This window comes from Canis lupus, chromosome 23 (assembly GCF_011100685.1).
Source record: "Canis lupus familiaris isolate Mischka breed German Shepherd chromosome 23, alternate assembly UU_Cfam_GSD_1.0, whole genome shotgun sequence".
Lineage (NCBI taxonomy): Eukaryota > Metazoa > Chordata > Mammalia > Carnivora > Canidae > Canis > Canis lupus.
The window spans coordinates 33040919-33058884 of NC_049244.1; the positions used below are offsets into that span (position 1 = coordinate 33040919).

General features: G+C 38.0%; 1 protein-coding gene across 5 annotated transcripts in view; it reads left to right on the top strand.

Moving 5' to 3' along the window:
* Positions 1–17966, top strand: part of PPP2R3A (protein phosphatase 2 regulatory subunit B''alpha) — a 190975-nt gene that overhangs the window by 80029 nt on the left and 92980 nt on the right. For all 5 annotated transcript variants that reach the window (XM_038570952.1, XM_038570954.1, XM_038570953.1 and 2 more), the window contains 2 exons: positions 2646–2749; positions 9329–9431. In XM_038570952.1, coding sequence (XP_038426880.1) covers positions 2646–2749; positions 9329–9431 — 207 coding nt within the window. The remainder of the gene's footprint in view (positions 1–2645; positions 2750–9328; positions 9432–17966) is intronic.

The window sequence follows — 17966 nt, forward strand, 5'->3', positions numbered from 1 at the left end:
TTGTCATCCATTCTTTTCCTTTGTAAAAAGTCTTGACACTGGCTTGTTCGGTGCTCTGGTATTAAGGTCTCTATTCTCTTGCCCTCAGATTAATATCATTTACTTTTTTAGGTTCTTATCTCCTAACTCCTTTTATCTTAATTCTTTGGTTTTAAGCAGATACAGCCAGCCATGCATTTTTCTTTTAATAGCCAAAGTATAATGTCTGCATTGCACTTGTTTCCTCTGCCATTTTCTCCAAAGGCTAATACTCTCATGCTGCCTGACATACGGCTACTTAGGGTGCCCCACTATGAGAAAAAGAGGCGAGCCCTTTCCAATATACTTTATTTTATTTTTTAAAAGATTATTTATTTGAGGGAGAGAGTGGGAGGAGAAGCAGAAGAGAAGGGGAGACAGACTTAAGCAGACCCCTCGCTGAGCACAGAGCCCTATGTGGGGCTTGATCTCACAACTCTGATATCATGACCTGAGCGGAAATTAGGAGTCAAATGCTTAAGCGACTGTGCCACTGAGGCGCCCCCAATCTATTTTAAAACATATCCATTGTATACTTTATCTCTTATGAGTTTGCCTTTGAGTCATAATAAATTTGTGTGCCAATCTCTCACCAACTTACTACTCCTTAGGAGCTGATACATATGCATTTTAACAGGAGTCTTCTAGAGAAAATACTATCATCCAAGCGAAGGAAAGCTGTCTAATAGTGGAAGTAGCTCCACAGAATGTGGTAAAAAGCACACAGTCCCTGGTAGTGTTTCAGCTTAGGCTAGTGACCATTTCCCAGGGTTGAGCTAGAAGATTCCTTCCAATTCTGAAAAATCCATGAGTGACTATAATGGTGGGAGTTTTAAGCACTTTGGCAAGCCAGTTCCAATCTCTCCCTGTACTTACTTTCTCTGTTTGGGACTCTGCACCCCCACCTCTACAATACAGACTGTTCTTTCAAGCTTTCCTCACAGTTGCCAGTTGCCTGTCACATCTAAGAGCATTTTCTTGGCAGACTACCATTCTGCATGAAAGGGAGGATTGGGATTGGAAAGTGGATTTGACAGTTTCCCACCCAAAGTATATTAATTGTGAGCTTTGTACTTTGGCAATCATAATTTACCCAATAAACAAAATCCATTGGTTACTAAGCAACACCTTTCCCTCATTCCTGACCTCAGTGGAGGTATTTGACCTCTGGACTTAAGAAATCTGAAGTTCCACCCTGTTTGCAGAACATGCTTTAGTGGCCCCAACAGGAGCAGTTATGATTTCTGCCCTGTACTTACCTTCCTTGGATCAAATCTTACCTTCCATATCCTCATCTCCAACATGAATCCAGCAGCCTTGGGGTGTTCTTTCAGCGTAACTCAGCCTCATAACCTCAGACCAGGTGCTCCTCACACTTCTGTGGGGATTCCCATGCACTGAGGCCTCACACCAGGAGCAGCTTCACCAGAACCTCATGTGGATTCACATCTAGTCAACCTCCAAAGGAAATGCTTCCCTTTTTAGCATGATGAAGGTCCGACATACCCTGTGTCTAATATGAATAATAAGACTATCTACTTAATAACAAGATGTGACTCTGAAGGATTCCAAGTTTGGGAATATGTCTTACATGCATGTACAAAATTGGGAACATATGGAGGCTATTTCTCTGTTATTATTTAGATATTATTATTACTCGAAAGAATTTTCCTACTAGGAAAAAAGCAGGTAAATTTGGTAAGAACTCTTTTGTAAGAGTATAATTAATTGGAAGAAAGAGCTTTTTATTAAAGAAAAAAAACACCTTTTAGAGTATTATGTATTATATATTGTAGTTTTATATTCATTCCTAGTTCCTCCTCAGGCTTTTAGAAGATGTAGACATTTGTGGCAGTTTCTTTCTTTCTTTTTTAAAGATTTTATTTATTTATTCATGAGAGACATAGAGACAGAGAGAGAGAGAGGCAAAGACACATGCAGAGGGAGAAGCAACGGGGAGCCGCATGTGGGACTAGATCCCAGGACTCCAGGATCATGCCTCAGGCCGAAGGTAGACACTAAACTGCTGAGCCACCCAGGGATCCCCATTTGTGGTAGTTTCTAATGTTTAAATAAATGATAGCATTTTTATTTTTATCTTTAATCTTTTACCTGAATTGTAACCGTTTAAGTAAATAGCTATTTTCTTGAGCAATCTAGATTCTTCTGGTTCTTCTGACCCAGGGGCTTAATAATGTAATAGGCAAAAGAGAGAGAGGGAGATGAGTTGGAGAGTATATTAACACCAAGTGACCAAGTAATAAATGTGACTCTATTTTTCTGCAGTGGGAAGGAAGGGCATATACAACTATGACATTCAGTCATTCTTGTTTTTAGAAGGTAGAAAATATACTATGTCAGAGTGGTAGGAAGGCACACTGGTTGCTTTAACTGTTGGGAAAGGGAAAGACACATCACTATAAAGGAACTTGGAGAAAAGGTAAATGGATTTCCCTTTCCTTCATTAAACTTGTAATTCCCCTCTGTCCTCTCTGAATCTGCCATAGCTGATATATTTCCCTCTGTCCACTGTGACATGAAGTGTAAAAGCTACAAAGGCCCATTGTTTGGCTGTGTCACCTTTTCACCGCCCCTTGGCTTACACTGTCTCTGTGTTTTATTTGCAGCTCTGCGGCTGTCCTCTCTATTGGAAAGCACCCATGTTCAGGGCTGCTGGGGGAGAGAGGACAGGATTTGTGTCTGCACAGTCGTTCATTGCCATGTGGAGAAAGTAAGTATATGAGCAGTCACTCTGGGGCTAGGCGACTAGGCAAAGAATTATCTGGTTCTCACAACATCCTTTATAAAGGTCACTTATTTTACTCATTTATTAATTTTCCCTTACCCTTTATTTCAACAAGTAAAATTTAGTGATTCACAACTATTTATAACCACACACAAATTTTTTCTGTAGTCCTTATCTTATAAGTCTCTAAGCAGTAAAAAGATCTTCAAAGATACCTTCTTTAGTAACTGATAGTTTCTTAGTTTTACTTGTTAAATTTGGGTCTTAGTGACCTAAAAGTAAAGACTGTTAAGGGGAGCAGATACACATGTGTCATGTGAGAAATACAGCTTTCATTCTCATGATCCAAATTAAAATTATATCTAGTGGATTTATTAAAAATAACTGAATTCAAGTAGATTTTAATCATCACTATTTGAAAGCTCCGATTAAGAAACAAAGGAATATGTATATCTTTTTTTAATTCCAATATGATTAACCTACAATGTTATATTAGTTTCAAATATACAATATAGTGATTCAACAAGTGATATTCTGTGCTCATCATAAGTGTACTCTTAATCCTCTTCACTTATTTCATCTCTGGGAAATTTTCTTGAATTTATTCTTTCTTTTTTCTCCCTTTCTTGACATATTTCTAAGTTATTTCTTGACATAGCTATACATTTTAAGAGAATGTCATAGTTTTCCCCTTCTACCTCTTTTAACTGACCAGCCTTGTTTATATATGTTCTCCTCACCTTTTTTGGGCTAAATACCGTTTCTGGGGTTTAAAATCAACGTATAATAGCAGAATTCAGCATACAGATTCCTCCTAATCCTCTCATGCCACCTAAAAGTCCTCAGTAGTATAATGCTTGAGAACATAGTAGGTGATTAATAAATGTATTCTTATTTTTAAAAATATAGCAGCAAGTTGAGTTCACCAAATTCTTCCTGCATTACATTATAACTATAGTGATCAGAGTATATAGAACTTTTACCAATTAATGAACTTCTTTTAAAGAACCACACCAAGGCTAAAAGTTAAAATGTGTCACATTTTCCAGGTGAATTTTAGTGATTTTGTTCAAGGAATAGTTCTAAGTTGTCTGAATACCAAGAACCAAAAGGACCCCACAAGAATCATTCCTTAAACACCATCTAGATGACACTTTACAGTCACTGCTGTGATCACCATTCCACCTCTCCTGTAGCAAAGAGAAAATTGCTGGTGTGAAAATCTAAGAAATGCCTTTTTAAGAAAATGTATGGATAAGCAGTTATAAAGAAATTTCTTAGAAGCTAGAAATAGTATGAACACTAATTAACAGGAGTGAACCAGCAAAAGAATTGGCATTTTCCCTGAGGGTATTTATCACTGGTGTTTCTGGCAGCCTAGAATCTACAGGAAGAAAATAGAGCCTAGGGCCTGAACAGTAGAGAAGTCGGCTTGGATTCCCTCTCCTTTTCCCACCTATAAAGCCAAGACTTCAGCTGGGTGGTCCAATTATCTATTATTAATTATTATTGTTATTTTAAATCAGCATGTAAGAGTAACAGAATTCAAGAACTTGAAATGTGTACACGTTCTTTCATTCAGCTAGCTTCTTTCACTCCAGTGTGTGTCAGACCTGAAAAGGCCTTAACTGGGGTATGTACCAGGGGTAGAAAGAATAGAGATACTGCACATCCCTTGTCAGAGGTGTCTTTAGCTGTTGAGATCAGCATTGTCAGTCATCTAACAGTCTCTGAAAGTAGCAAGAAGTGAGATGATTCTTACAGTTGTTTGAGAGAGAACTTTGAATAAGCTGGGAGACTGAAAAAAGGAAGTAGTGTATTCTATAAGAGATACGAGCCAGAAAGAAGAACTGTAACTTCTTACATTTTAAATAATTTTGAATATTCTAGGACCCTACATTTGTGAGCCTGAGGCTGACTACAGCAAAGGAAAACTGTTAAGCAACTTGACTGACCTGCAGCAAACCATAATATTTGAGTAGCGGCCAGGGTTTTTTCTGTCTTAAGACTATATGTCACTGACATCAGGTGGACATTTATGTTGGCGGGTAGAGCAGCAGCCGCAGCCACAACAGCTGTGTTCTTTTACTGAGATGGATCATTTTAATTTTATCTCTAGGGAAAAGCTATTTCTACAAAAGCAAAAGGAGAAAAAAGACATGAAGCACAAGCCTTCATTTTAGGTAACTACAGGAAACTGCTTATGAAGTCATATAGCATGGGCAACTGTCCCTGCCTTTTCTCATTTGAAAAAAATTTCCGTGAATGGATAAGTGTAGGTCTCTATATTCAAGCGTTAATCTTAACAGCCCTATACTAAAATGGTTGGAGCGCCCTCTAGTGGGAGCTTCTTTTGGTGCTCTTAAAATGCTTATTTTAGTTTATTTTAGAGTTTGTATTTAAATTCCAGTTAGTTAACATACAGTGTAATAGTAGTTTCAGGTGTACAATACAGTGATTCAACAGTTCCATACAACACCCGGTGCTCATCACAAGTGCACTCTTGAATCCCTATCACCTATTTCACCCATCTCCCACCCTCTCTGCCCCAGAAACCATCAATTTGTTCTCTATAATTAAGAGTCTGTTTCTCGGTTTTTAAAATGCCTTTTAAAAGCAAGGGTGCTTTAAGGGAGACCCTAATATGGCTATTTGGGGAGACTAAGCAGCTAAGCATGATGGTTTGAGTTATCATACTGACCTTGAAGAAGATGTGTTTATTTTTGCAATTTTTAACAAATTTTACCCTTTGCATAAAATGACTTGGGCCCAAGTATAGTACATTAAGCTCTCTCAAATACAAAAAAATAACTGGTAGATAATGACACAGAATTAAAACATTGGTATATACGTATACAACCTGACTTGCTCCAATAATAGGCTCTACATAATTTTGAAAAGTAAAGTCAAATGTAAAAAGTCACAGGATAACAAGAAATAATTTCTCTGCTATCCCAGTGCTCACGGGGTGGAGGCTTCCTATCCCTCCTCCTAATGGTTTGAGGATAAACACCTGAACAGACTCTTGCTCCCCTGCCTCTACCTTCCATCCCTTCCCTGCTCCGTTGTCTGTTTCCTATCTGTACTCTGACATCTATTTGCTTACAGTCAGGACATTTTTAGGGGAAAGACATTGGTCCACAGCTTCTTTGAGCTTCTAGATTACCAGCTTTGCAACAGAGCTCCTCTCAAACAGTCAGTAATATTTTTCCAGTTCCTTTATGCTTTATTTTCTCTTATATTTTAATGTTAGCATTTCATTTGTCTGTTAACAAGACAATATTTTGTAAGAGCCCTGAAAGATACCAGTTTAGAATAGCTATTTTTATTTTCTCCAGTTTCCACAACTCTTATTTATCTCCTTTTCTCTTCCATATAGAGTTCACCAGCCACTGTTATTGGCTGATAAATCATAACTCACTTTTTCTTTCTTTTTCATAGGAAAAAGCCATTCTTGATTTGCCTTTTTATTTTCATAGTATCTCTCATCTGTGTCCTCTTTTCTTTATGAAAGTGCTCCTTTCCAAAGATCTCACCATCTTTTTATTGTGATCATCCTAACCATTTTCTAGCACTTACTACATACTCATCTTTTTCTGAAATGTATATCTGTTTAACTGTAGTTGCCTTGATATGCTGAAGAATGATAAGGAGAATTAATATACAAATTATACTATTGTTTAATAATCACAAATGAAGTCAGTTTAAGTATATATCTGTTAGATCACATTTTTGAGAATCTTCTGTGTGAAAGTCACTATGCTGGTGCTAAGGAAGAAAAGATCTATCTATAACTGTGCCTGCACTTTTGGTGCCAGAGAAATAAACTAACAGTACAATGGTATATTATAATACATATAAGTTAAACAGTACAAAAATCAGTAAAGAGGGATCCCTGGGTGGCTCAGTGGTTTGGCGCCTGCCTTTGGCCCAGGGCATGATCCTGGAGTCCCGGGATCAAGTCCCACATCGGGCTCCCGGCATGGAGCCTGCTTCTCCCTCCTCCTGTGTCTCTGACTCTTTCTCTCTCTCTGTCTATCACAAATAAAAATAAATAAATAAATCTTTAAAAACAATCAGTAAAGAATTTAGTTCCGAGAGAAAGCTTTTTGAAGAGGTGGGTTATTAGCTGGACCTTAAAGAATAGCCAGCATTCAGATAGCAAAGTTGGGAGGGGTGGTATTCTAGGAGAGTAGAATCGCATGAGAAATGGCACAGAGGCAAGATTGTACATGACATACTTTGAGAATGATGCATCAGGCCAGCTGCCTGGAATGGAAGTTTCCTTTAGCAAAATAGTAAGATAGGTAGGTAGGCACACTCCCACCTAATTGCAGAGGGCCTTATATGCTCAACGTAGGCATTTAGACTTCCTCACTTAAGTGGTGGAGAGCTATTGAACATTTTTGAAAAGGGGAATTATATAATCAAAGGATTATATAATATCTTGAGGAAATATTTGTTAAATATCTTGAGGAAATATTTGTTAAGATTCCTGTATACCCATCTTGTATTCCAGGCACTTAGGGATCCAAGCTAGAAACCAGGAGTCATCATGGACTTCTCCCTTCCTTTCACCCCTCCACACCCAGCAACTGCCATGTCCTTCTTATTTCAACTAGATTTGCCCCTTTCTCTTTGTCTCCCACTGCAACCACATATGCTCAAGCCCTTGGCTGGATTTTTGCTTGTTATTTATGAAAAACACATCTGATTGTGTCACTGTCCAAGTTAAAATTCTTTTGCAGAGTAGGCTACAATCCAGGCTCCCTGACCTAACATAAAAGGAGATCCCTGGGTGGCTCAGCTGTTTAGCGCCTGCCTTTGGCCCAGGGCATGATCCTGGGGACCCGGGATCGAGTCCCACATCCGGCTCCCTGCGAGTCTGCTTCTCCCTCTGCCTGTGTCTCTGCCCCTCTCTCTCTCTCTCTCTCTCTCTCTCTCTCTCTCATGAATAAATAAATAAAATAAAATAAAAAAGAATGTGAAAACCAAATATATTTGTATATCCCGGTAACGAATTATTGGAAAGCAAACTTAAAATTAAAAAATAATAATAATAAATTAAATTTAAAAAGCTCGCAGTCTGACAATGATTACTAGGCAGCTAAAATCCTTGTAAGATAAGCAAAGACAGCACCTTAAGTGGAACCTAGTAGAAGCCACTAGGGAGTGAGAGTCGGTTGGGGTAGAGATGGTCCCCCTCCAAGTAACTCTCTGTATGTGAGAATCTCAGAACATATACAAAAAGTAGGCTAAAATAATGGCTTCACAGTCTCTTCTCCAAATTACATATTTCAACTTTTGTGATTATTGTTTGCAAACTAAGAGGTCACATGTGAATTACTAGTCACTGAACAGCTTATAAAAGAATACAGTCTAGCCTCAATCTGAGCTCTTTTGTTTGCTCTGTAATCTAATTCCTTGCTGAGGAAGAAGATCCAATCCTACATGCTCCTGTCCCCTTCTCTTACCGTCCCTACGTCTGTAAGTGCCAGAACATTCCATGCACTCTCACACCAGACATTTGTACATGTAACCCTCTTGACCCACAAAGTCCTTCTTTCCCACTTCACCTTTTTAGGAAATCTCACTGCCTTCTATGTCCTTCTGTGACACCCATGCTTATTCTGTTGTGGCCGTCACAGTAGTATAATCTTACTGGTATAGCTCTCTCACTAGACTGTAAGCTCCTTACAGAGCACATAACTGTGTCTTATTTTCTTTGTATCCCAGGTATCTTCAAGGCCAGACACAGTACGTGGCACACAATTAGCATTCAATAATGATTAAGAAAAAAAATAAGAAAATGTGGAAACCAATTGGATGTGGAGAAAATAGGAAGAGAAATAAGTTTAAAATGACTTCAAAATTGCAAGCTCAGATAACTCAGGATGGTACCACTTTTAACAAAAATAGATGTCCATGAAAAGGACTGACTTTGGAAGGAAGATTTTTTAATTTGGTTTTTGATATTTTGACTTTGTTATCAGAGTATAGTTACTAAGTGGAAATGTTCAGTAATTTAGCTGGACATGAGGAATTCTTAGAACTTAAAGACTTAAAATGGCATTCATTCTTTTTTTTCCAGCCTGGTCCTTCAAAATCTAATTTGAGAAGACTCCTATCTGGTTGGCCCTGAATATATCTGCCAACCTGGACAAACAGAAGTTTTTATTTTATGTGGTGCATTGTAGTTCAACTGATGTATTCTCTCCTGGATAGCTGGTGGGTAGCTCTGGAGTTCTGGGTCTGGATGTCCTGTGCTAAACCTGAATGGACATTCTCTCTCAGGTGTATTTTTACCCACACTAGTGCAGCTGACTGTGTTATCAGCCACAGAAGCATTTTACAAAAATAAGACATTTTGTTGTTGAGCTTTTATTGAGGTGTCCCTTTGACAAAATCAAGAGCATATAAAAACTCCCTTTTTTTTAATCATTGGAAAGAGAGACCTTGATTCTGGATCTAAACGGCCTTCAGTTCAGGCTGCAATTACCAACTGTTGATATTATAGATATTGTTCACAGTAGCTGTCTTTCTAAGCGGTTGTCTCTTTTATAGGTTGCTGAATGACCATCATGATGATGCCTCTAAGTTTATCTGTCTGCTAGCAAAGCCCAGCTGCAACTCTCTAGAACAGGAGGATTTTATCCCTTTACTTCAGGTAATGTTTATTTCCTTCTAAAAATGGGTTTTATTTTTAGAGTTTGAGGTTTTTAATTTTTTTTCCACTGTAAGATAAGATACATAAATCTAGAAGTCGGGTTTGTAGAAAAGTGGTTTTTAAACTCGTTTTAACAACGAAATCCTTTTGTTAAATGAAAACATAGAACCCATAGTATAAAATGGATAAAACAGGGCTACTCCCATTGAAGCAAAGGAGGGGGTGCTCCCCCTTGCCCAACAATGGCAAACACTGAAATACTTTCTGAAACCAGACATTTGGTCTACTTGGCCTAGTTGACCTATCCCCAACAGAAAGAGCCCAATTGGGGAGTATATCTATACTTACATATATATAGATATAAATATTTTATATGTTTATGTGTAGGCCTTCCAGTAAGAATCAGGTACTTACCAGTACTGGATCTGTTTTTACAGTAGCATTCTTCATAGCCTGATATGTTACTTGTTAATATTCTTAATTTCATTTCTAAATATTTAGGGTTTTTTTTAAGATTTTATTTATTCATGAGAGACAGAGAGGCAGAGACACAGGCAGAGGGAGAAGCAGGCTCCCTGCAAGGACCCCAGGATCACACCCTGAGCCAAAGGTAGTTGCTCAACCACTGAGCCACCCAGGCATCCCTAAATATTTGGTTTTCCTAAGCAGATCACAAATTCCTTGAAGCTAAGGTCTGTCTTTCAAGTCTGTTGAATGCTTATCATTGTTTTAGCTGTTCTAGTAAATGCTTGTTGACTTGTTAGTGAGGATGCCTGAAGAAGGACATAAAAATACATTGACATAGTTTTTTTGTTTTTGTTTTGTTGTATTCATGGCTACTGTCACTTTTGGTAAATTTTTTTTGGTTGAAATAGGACACATACACACAAAAAAACACAAATCGTAAGTGTACCCACCAATCAATGAATTTTCTCAATGTGAGAAACCAGCACCCAGATCAAGAAACAAACCTCACCAGTATTCCCAGAGCTCTTGATGCTCCCAGTCACTGAAACCTAATGGTTACCACTATTCTATGTGTAATACAGTATGACATAGATTTTTAATTACAGTAATAAATTTCCATGTTTGGTTATTATTTATTTTACATTCATAGTCTTCAGACTTGTCTTAACTTGCATGATGGTCCTAATTATCTTTAGACTCATGTGCTACATGTTATTGTTCCCCTTTAAAAAGTATTCATGAGAATGAGAACTCTTTGTAGTTCTTTACATTTAATTAGGATCATTATGCATAATAATGTCCGATGTTACATATTCCTTTTTTTTTAGATTTTATTTATTTGTTTTTTCATTTATTTGAGAGAGGGAGCATGAGTGGGGAAGAAGGGCTGGGCAGGGAGCCCAACATAGGGCTAGACACGGGGCTCAATCCCAGGACACTAAGATCATGACCTGAGCCCAAGGCAGACATCCAACCAACTGAGCCACCCAGGTACCCCCAACATTATATATTCCTACTTATGTTTTGTCACATCATAAATATTTAATATTTGAACTGTATTGCCACTAAAGCATCAGGTTCTTATTGTTATAAGCTGTATGATTTTATTGATTTTTTTACTAATTTTTTTCATTTTAATTCCACTATAGTTAACATACAGTGTTCTATTAGTTTCAGGTGGATGGTACAGTGATTCAACAATTGTATACTCAGTGCTCATCATGATAAATGTAGCCTTAAGTCTCTTTATCTGTTTTACCCATCCCCCACCCATGTCCCTTCTGGCAACCACCAGTTTGTTCTCTGTAGTTCCTAGTCCCTCTGGCTCTAGGGATTGTAAGGGTATCCTTTTGTTGCTTGTTCCTGGTGCCTCATCATTCCTTTGTGTCTTCCTTTAACCTGCCCATGACTCTCCACATAGTCTCTTCATGAAAGGTTTATATCAGTGAATTCTTTTTTCTCTGGGGACCCTATTCCTGACTGAGTTTTATTAGAATCTTTAATAAAACCTCTGACAAGAATATAAATTAAACCCATATCAAGATAATTACAAACAATAACAAAACTATAATTATGAGTTGGAAGACATTTATACTTCATTTATTAGGAGAAATTTTCTTTTTCTTTAACAAGTAGACCTGTGCAGGCTTCAGGTAAAAGTTGACAGACTGAATAGATACATTGTTCTCTCATTCTGTCCCAAACTTCTCTGAACTTAAAGTATCGGAATTTAAAAGAAATAAACACACGAAATGAATGGAATGGTAGAGAGGGATAGAAAAAAGAAATGAATGTCAAGTGATTTCCAATTTCTATAAGATAGAAAGTAGAAGCAGGCTAAGGAAACCACAACCCAAAATGAGGGGCTGTATATGGGCCACAGTAAAGAAGTGAGCTACTCTTCTCTATTCTCTCAGCAGGATCCCAGAGTAGCAATAAACTCAGGGTTGGCAGTTCTGATGGGAAGTATTAGAAATGAGGATTCATTGAAGGTTGGTATATAGAACAATGGACCAGTTGACTTCCTACTTGGTTCCCAAAAGTAAAGTGCATCCTGGCATTTACTCAAAAGCATAAACAAAATAACAAACCATAAAGCATGCTAAGACAAATTTCAGTAGAGAAACACCCTAGACAGTACCTGACCAGTACTCCTCAAAACTATCAAGGTTATCAGAAACAAAGTTTGCAAAATTGTTAAAGCCAAAAAGAGCCTAAGGAGATATGACAGCTAAATGGAATATGAGATCCTGGGTAGGATCCTGGAACAGAAAAAGGTTATTAGGCAGAATCTAAGTAAATGAGAATAAAGTATTGTTTCTCATACATGTCTCTCATACATGATAATAATGTATCAATGTTGACTTATTATAACAAATGCTAATATAATGTAGGGCATATGGGAACTCTGTATTGTCTTCTCAATTTTTCTTTATTCTAAAAAATAAAGTCTTTATAAACATTATTATATACAGAGAGATTATATAATAAGAATAGAATGTTATGAAAACAGAAAGTTAACCAGAAAGAGTTGTTAGCATTTTAAAATGTAGAGGAGTCCTGGATGGTTTAGTCAGTTAAGTGTCTGACTCTTAATCTCAACTCAAGTCTTGATCTCAGGGTTGTGAGTTTAAGCCCCACACTGGGCTCCATGCTGGGAGTGGAGCCTACTTTTAAAAAAAAGTTAAATTTACCAAAATTTAAAATTTTGTCATAAGTCCTGAAAACTAAAGTTTAGGAACATCTCACAGGGAAGGAGAGAAAGCTAAGGAGAAAGGGAAAGAGGAGACATAAAGGGCCAATTCAAAAATTTCAACAGCTAACTGGAGTCTGGAGAAGAACGAAGGGAGAGAAGGAAATCACAGAAATAATTACAAAATGGAGAGAATTAGACTGGGATGATAAGATGGGTACAAAGAACTAGAACCCAGTAAGATTCCTTGGGATCCCTGTTTCTCTCTGTGGGGGAAACACAACATGCCTGTGTAACCAGCAAATAAACAAAAATAGAACTTGACACTCCCCCTAGCCTCTTATGCTCCCTCCAGTCCTGCCCACAGAAGTAAAGAAATAATACAGAATACAAGTCTTTTGATCGAAAAAAGCCAAGTAAAAGAAACAAACATGTCATCTCAAAATTTTTTTAAAGATCAATAAAAACAAATACTAAAAGCTTCCAGAGAGAAAAACCAGGTCCCTTGAATAACAACAGAAATTGGGGTGGTATCAGATTCTCATTATTAACTCTAGGGAAATGAATTTGAAGTCAGATTTCCAATATCCTGCCAAGCTATCTATCAGTCAGATATGAGGTTAGAATAAAGACATTTAAAAACTCAGAAAGTTTATCTCCCTATTTTCTTAGTTACTTGAATATATATCGAATTAAGTAAAACAAGGGGTACCTGGGTGGCACAGTTGATTAAGTATCTGACTCTTGGTTTAGGCTCAGGTCATGATCTCTGGGTTGTGGAATGGAGCCCCACACCACCAGGCTCGCTGCTCAGTGAGGAGTTGAGTCTGCTTGGGATTGCCCCTCCCCCGCACTTACATACAAGTGCTTTCTCTCTAAATCAATCAATCAATCAATCTTTTAAAAAATGAAGTAAACCAACGAAGAGGAATACATGAGATCCATAGAATAGTGGATTCAACCCAAAGAATCAGTGTAAGGAAGACCTTAGATGGCAACTGAAGAACAGCCAGTCCAGAATAGAAGAGGTGATGGGATTTCTCTAGAGGTTCTTCATAAAGGGGAATAGGGAGAGGAGGAATTATTCCATGCAGTACTATTATATTTGAGAACAGGGAAACTGGAGGGTATGTTTTAATAGCACAGCATTCTATATGAACAAGTTCTAAAAAAAAAAAAAAAAAAAAAGGCAATTCGAGAGGCACCTGGGTGGCTTAGTTAGGCATCTACCTGTAGCTCAGGTCATGATCCTCAGGGTCCTGGAATCGACCCCAACTTTGTGCTCCCTGCTCAGCCAGGAGTCTGCTTCTCCCTCTCCCTCTACTCCTCACTTGTGCATGCTCTCGCTCTCTCTCTCGAATAAATAAAAATCTTTTTTTAAAAAATAAAAGCAATTTGAAACTCCAAGAAAGCTGGAAAAAAAAAAAAAGCTTTATAAAACAGTCATGATCTAAGGTTGAAGCAAACCGAAGAATAGCATGATTACAAACAACTGATGGAGAGTAAGAAAAGAAAATCCATTTAACTTCAGTTCTCCTTTGAATGCCCACGGAACATGATGTTGGACCAATAAGAGAGTAGGAACTTTATCCAGGTATGGAAGCACTGGCAGGCTCCATTTTTCTTGCCCTTCTACCTAGCTGGCCCGGTGTGGGTAGGTGCCAGTTCTGACACTTTCCACTTTCCACTTTCTTCTTTGCCAGCACCACTGACCCCATTCCATCGTTTCCTTGCAAACCTGCCCCAGCAGGCCCCCTCCAAAGTGGCTCCCAACCTGCCACACCCAGCAGGCACCCAAAGCTAGGACTGGTACCCACCTCCAAAGCAGTTCCCACCACATTACACCTGTGTGCGGTCTTGGCTGGGACCTGCACTCTCCAAAAACTACTCCTACCCAGGAGGTCAGGGGCAGCCCTGCCCACAGCAGTTGTCACCCAGCCACAAAAGGAAGTAACATGCAACCTACACACAGTCACCCCTGGAGAACCTGGTTCTTGTGACCAGGGGAGATTTCACTTCTGGGCCCCACAGGATGCCTTCTACATAAGGCCACTTCTTCAAACCCGGAGATGTAGCTGATTAACCTAAAACATAGAAACAAAGAGAGTCAGACAAAATGAAGAGATGAGAATGAGAGAACAAGACAGAAAACAACCTTAGAAAAAGAACTAAACAAAATGGAAATGAGCAATCTACCTAATAGGGAGTTCAAAGTAATGGTAGTGATGAATGAACACAGTGAAAACTTCAGCAAGAGATAGAAAATGTTAAAAAGAACCAATCAGAGCTGAAGAACAATTGAAAAATACACTAGAGGGAATCAACAGCAGTTAGAGAATGCAAAAGAATGGACCAATGATCTGCAAAACAGCATAGTGGAAATCATTCAAGTTGAAGAGCAGAATGAAAGATTTTAAAACGAAGATATTTTAAGGGACCTCATAGACCTCAGGCATACCAACATTGCATTAGAGGGACCATAGAAAGAGAAGAAAGAGAAAGTAGTAGAAAACATATTTGAAGAAATAATAACTGAAACTTCTTTAACCTGGAAAATAAAAAGACATCTGGGTCCAGGAACTACAGAGAGCCCCCAGAGGTCCACTCAAGGCACATAATAATAAAAATGTCAAAAATTAGAGATAAAGAGAATCCTAAAAGCAGCATAGGAAAAGCTACTAGTGACCTGCAAGGGAACACTCACCCATAAGACTATGAGCTGATTTTTCAGCAAAAATTTTGCAGGCCAGATGAGAATACCGTATATTTAAAATATTGAAAGGAAAAAACACACACACACACAACTAAGAGTACTTTACCTAGCAAGAATATTTCAGAATTGAAGGAGATAAAATAAAAGATAAGTTTATCACCACTAAACCAGCCTTACGAGAATCGTTCAAAGGACTTAATGGGGGGGGGGGGGGGGGAGCCATAACTGGAAGTAAGAAAATTGTGAAAGAAAAAAAAATCTCACTGGTCAAAGCAAATATACAGTAAAGATAGTGGCTCAACCACTTGTAAAGTGGTTAAAAGGTGAAAAGACAAGTAGTAAAATCAATTAATTAGTAATTGATTTTAAGGGATTAGTAATTAGTTAAGGGATACATAAATTAAAAGTTGTAAAATATAACATGTTGAGGGGGGTAGAAGATTAAAAATGTAGTGCTTTTAAAATGTGTTAGGACTTAAGTGACCATACACTTCAAAGTCATCTATTCACAAGGGAAGACAGCAAGACAAGAAGAAAGGAACAAAGAACTACAAAAATACAATGAGAAAACAACAAAATGGCAGTAAGTACATAACTGTCAATAATTAAATGGACTAAATGCTCCAATCAAAAGGCATTGGGTAAAAAAAAAAAAAAAAAAAAAGGCACTGGGTGACTGAATGGATAAAAAAGCAAGACCTACATATATGCTGCCTACAAGAGATTAACTTGTAAGTAAAGGGATGGAAAAAAAAATATCCCAAGCAAATAGAAACAAAAAGCTGGGCGGGGGGGGAGGTTGGAATAGCCATACCTATCAGACAAAATAGACTTAAAAGACTGTGGGGCACCTGACTGGCTCAGCTGTTTAAGCATCAGACTTGATTTGGGCCTAGGTCACGATCTCAGGATCATGAGATTGAGCCCCACATTGGGCTCTGCACTTAGTGTCAAGTTTGCTTACAATTCTCTCCCTCTTCCCCAGCTCCCCTATACACACACCTATACACACGTCTCTCTCTCTCTTAAAAAACAAAAAAAAACAAAAACTGTAACAGGAGACAACGAAGAGGGCATTACATAATGATAAAGGGAGGAATCAATCCAATAACAATATAACAACTATAAATATCAATGTACCTAACATAGGATAATATGTAAATAGACGAAGCAAATATTAACATACATAGGGAAAGGAATTGACAGTAATCCAAAAATAGGATTTTTTAAAAGGTTTTATTTAAATTCCAGTTAATTAACATACAGGATAATATGATTGTCAGGTGTACGATATAGTGATTCAACACTTCACTACAGTACCCACTGCTCATCACAGCAAATGCACTCTTTAATCCCCATCATCTATTTCAACCAATCCCTGACTCAGCTCCCCCTCTGTACCATCAGTTTATTCTGTACAGTTGAATCTGTTTTTTGGTTTGCCTCTTTTTTTCCCTCCTTGTTTTGTTTTTTAAATTCCACATAGAGGGCAGCCTGGGTGGCTCAGTGGTTTAGCGCCGCCTTCAGTCCAAGGCCTGATCCTGGAGACATGGGATCAAGTCCCACATTGGGCTCCCTGCATGGAGCCTGCTTCTCCCTCTGCCTGTGTCTCTGCCTCTCTCTCTCTCTCTCTCTCTCTCTCTCTCTGGCTCATGAATAAATAAATAAAATCCTTAAAAAAATAAAATAAAATAAATTCCACATGAGTGAAATTGTATGGTATTTGTCTTTCTCTGACTCACTTATTTCATTTAACATAATACACTCTAGCTCCATTCATGTTTTTGCAAATAGCAAGATTTCATTCTTTTAATGGCTAAGTAATATTCCATTGTATATGTACATCACATTTTCTTCATCTTTTCATCAGTGGATGGGCATTTGAGCTGTTTCCATAATTTAGCTACTGTAGGTAATGCTGCTATAAACATCAGAGTGCATGTATCCCCTTGAATTAGTGTGTTTTTTTATCCTTTAGGTAAATACTTAGTAATACAATTGCTGGATCATAGGGTAGTTCTATTTTTAACTTTTTCAGTAACTTCCATATTGTTTTCCAGAGTGGCTGTACCAGTTTGCACTCCCACCAACAGTGCAAGAGAGTTCCCCTTTCTCCACATCCTCGCCAATACCTGTTGTTTCTTGTGTTGTTAATTTTGGCCATTCTGACAGGTGTGAAGTGCTACCTCATAGTAGTTTGGATTTGTATTTCCCTGATGATAATGAAGTTGAGCATCTTTCCATGTGTCTGTTGGCTACCTGTTTGGTCTTTTTTGGAAAAATGTCTGTTTATGTCTCCTGCCCATTTTTTAATTGGGTTGTTTTGGGGGTGTTGAGTTTTAGAAGTTCTTTATAGATTTTAGATATCAGATATGTCACTTGCAAATATCTTCTCCCATTCCATAGATTACCTTTAGTTTTGTTGATTGCTTCCCCATTATGCAGAAGCTTTTTATCTTGATGAAGTCCCAATAGTTCATTTTTGTTTTTGTTTCCCTTGTCCCTGGAGACATACATAGCAAAAAGTTGATATGGCTGATGTCAGAGAGGTTACTGCCTGTGTTCTCCATTAGGATTTTGATGATTTCCTGTCTCACATTTAGATATTTCATCCATTTTGAGTTTGTTTTTGTGTATGGTGTAAGAAAGCAGTGCAGTTTCA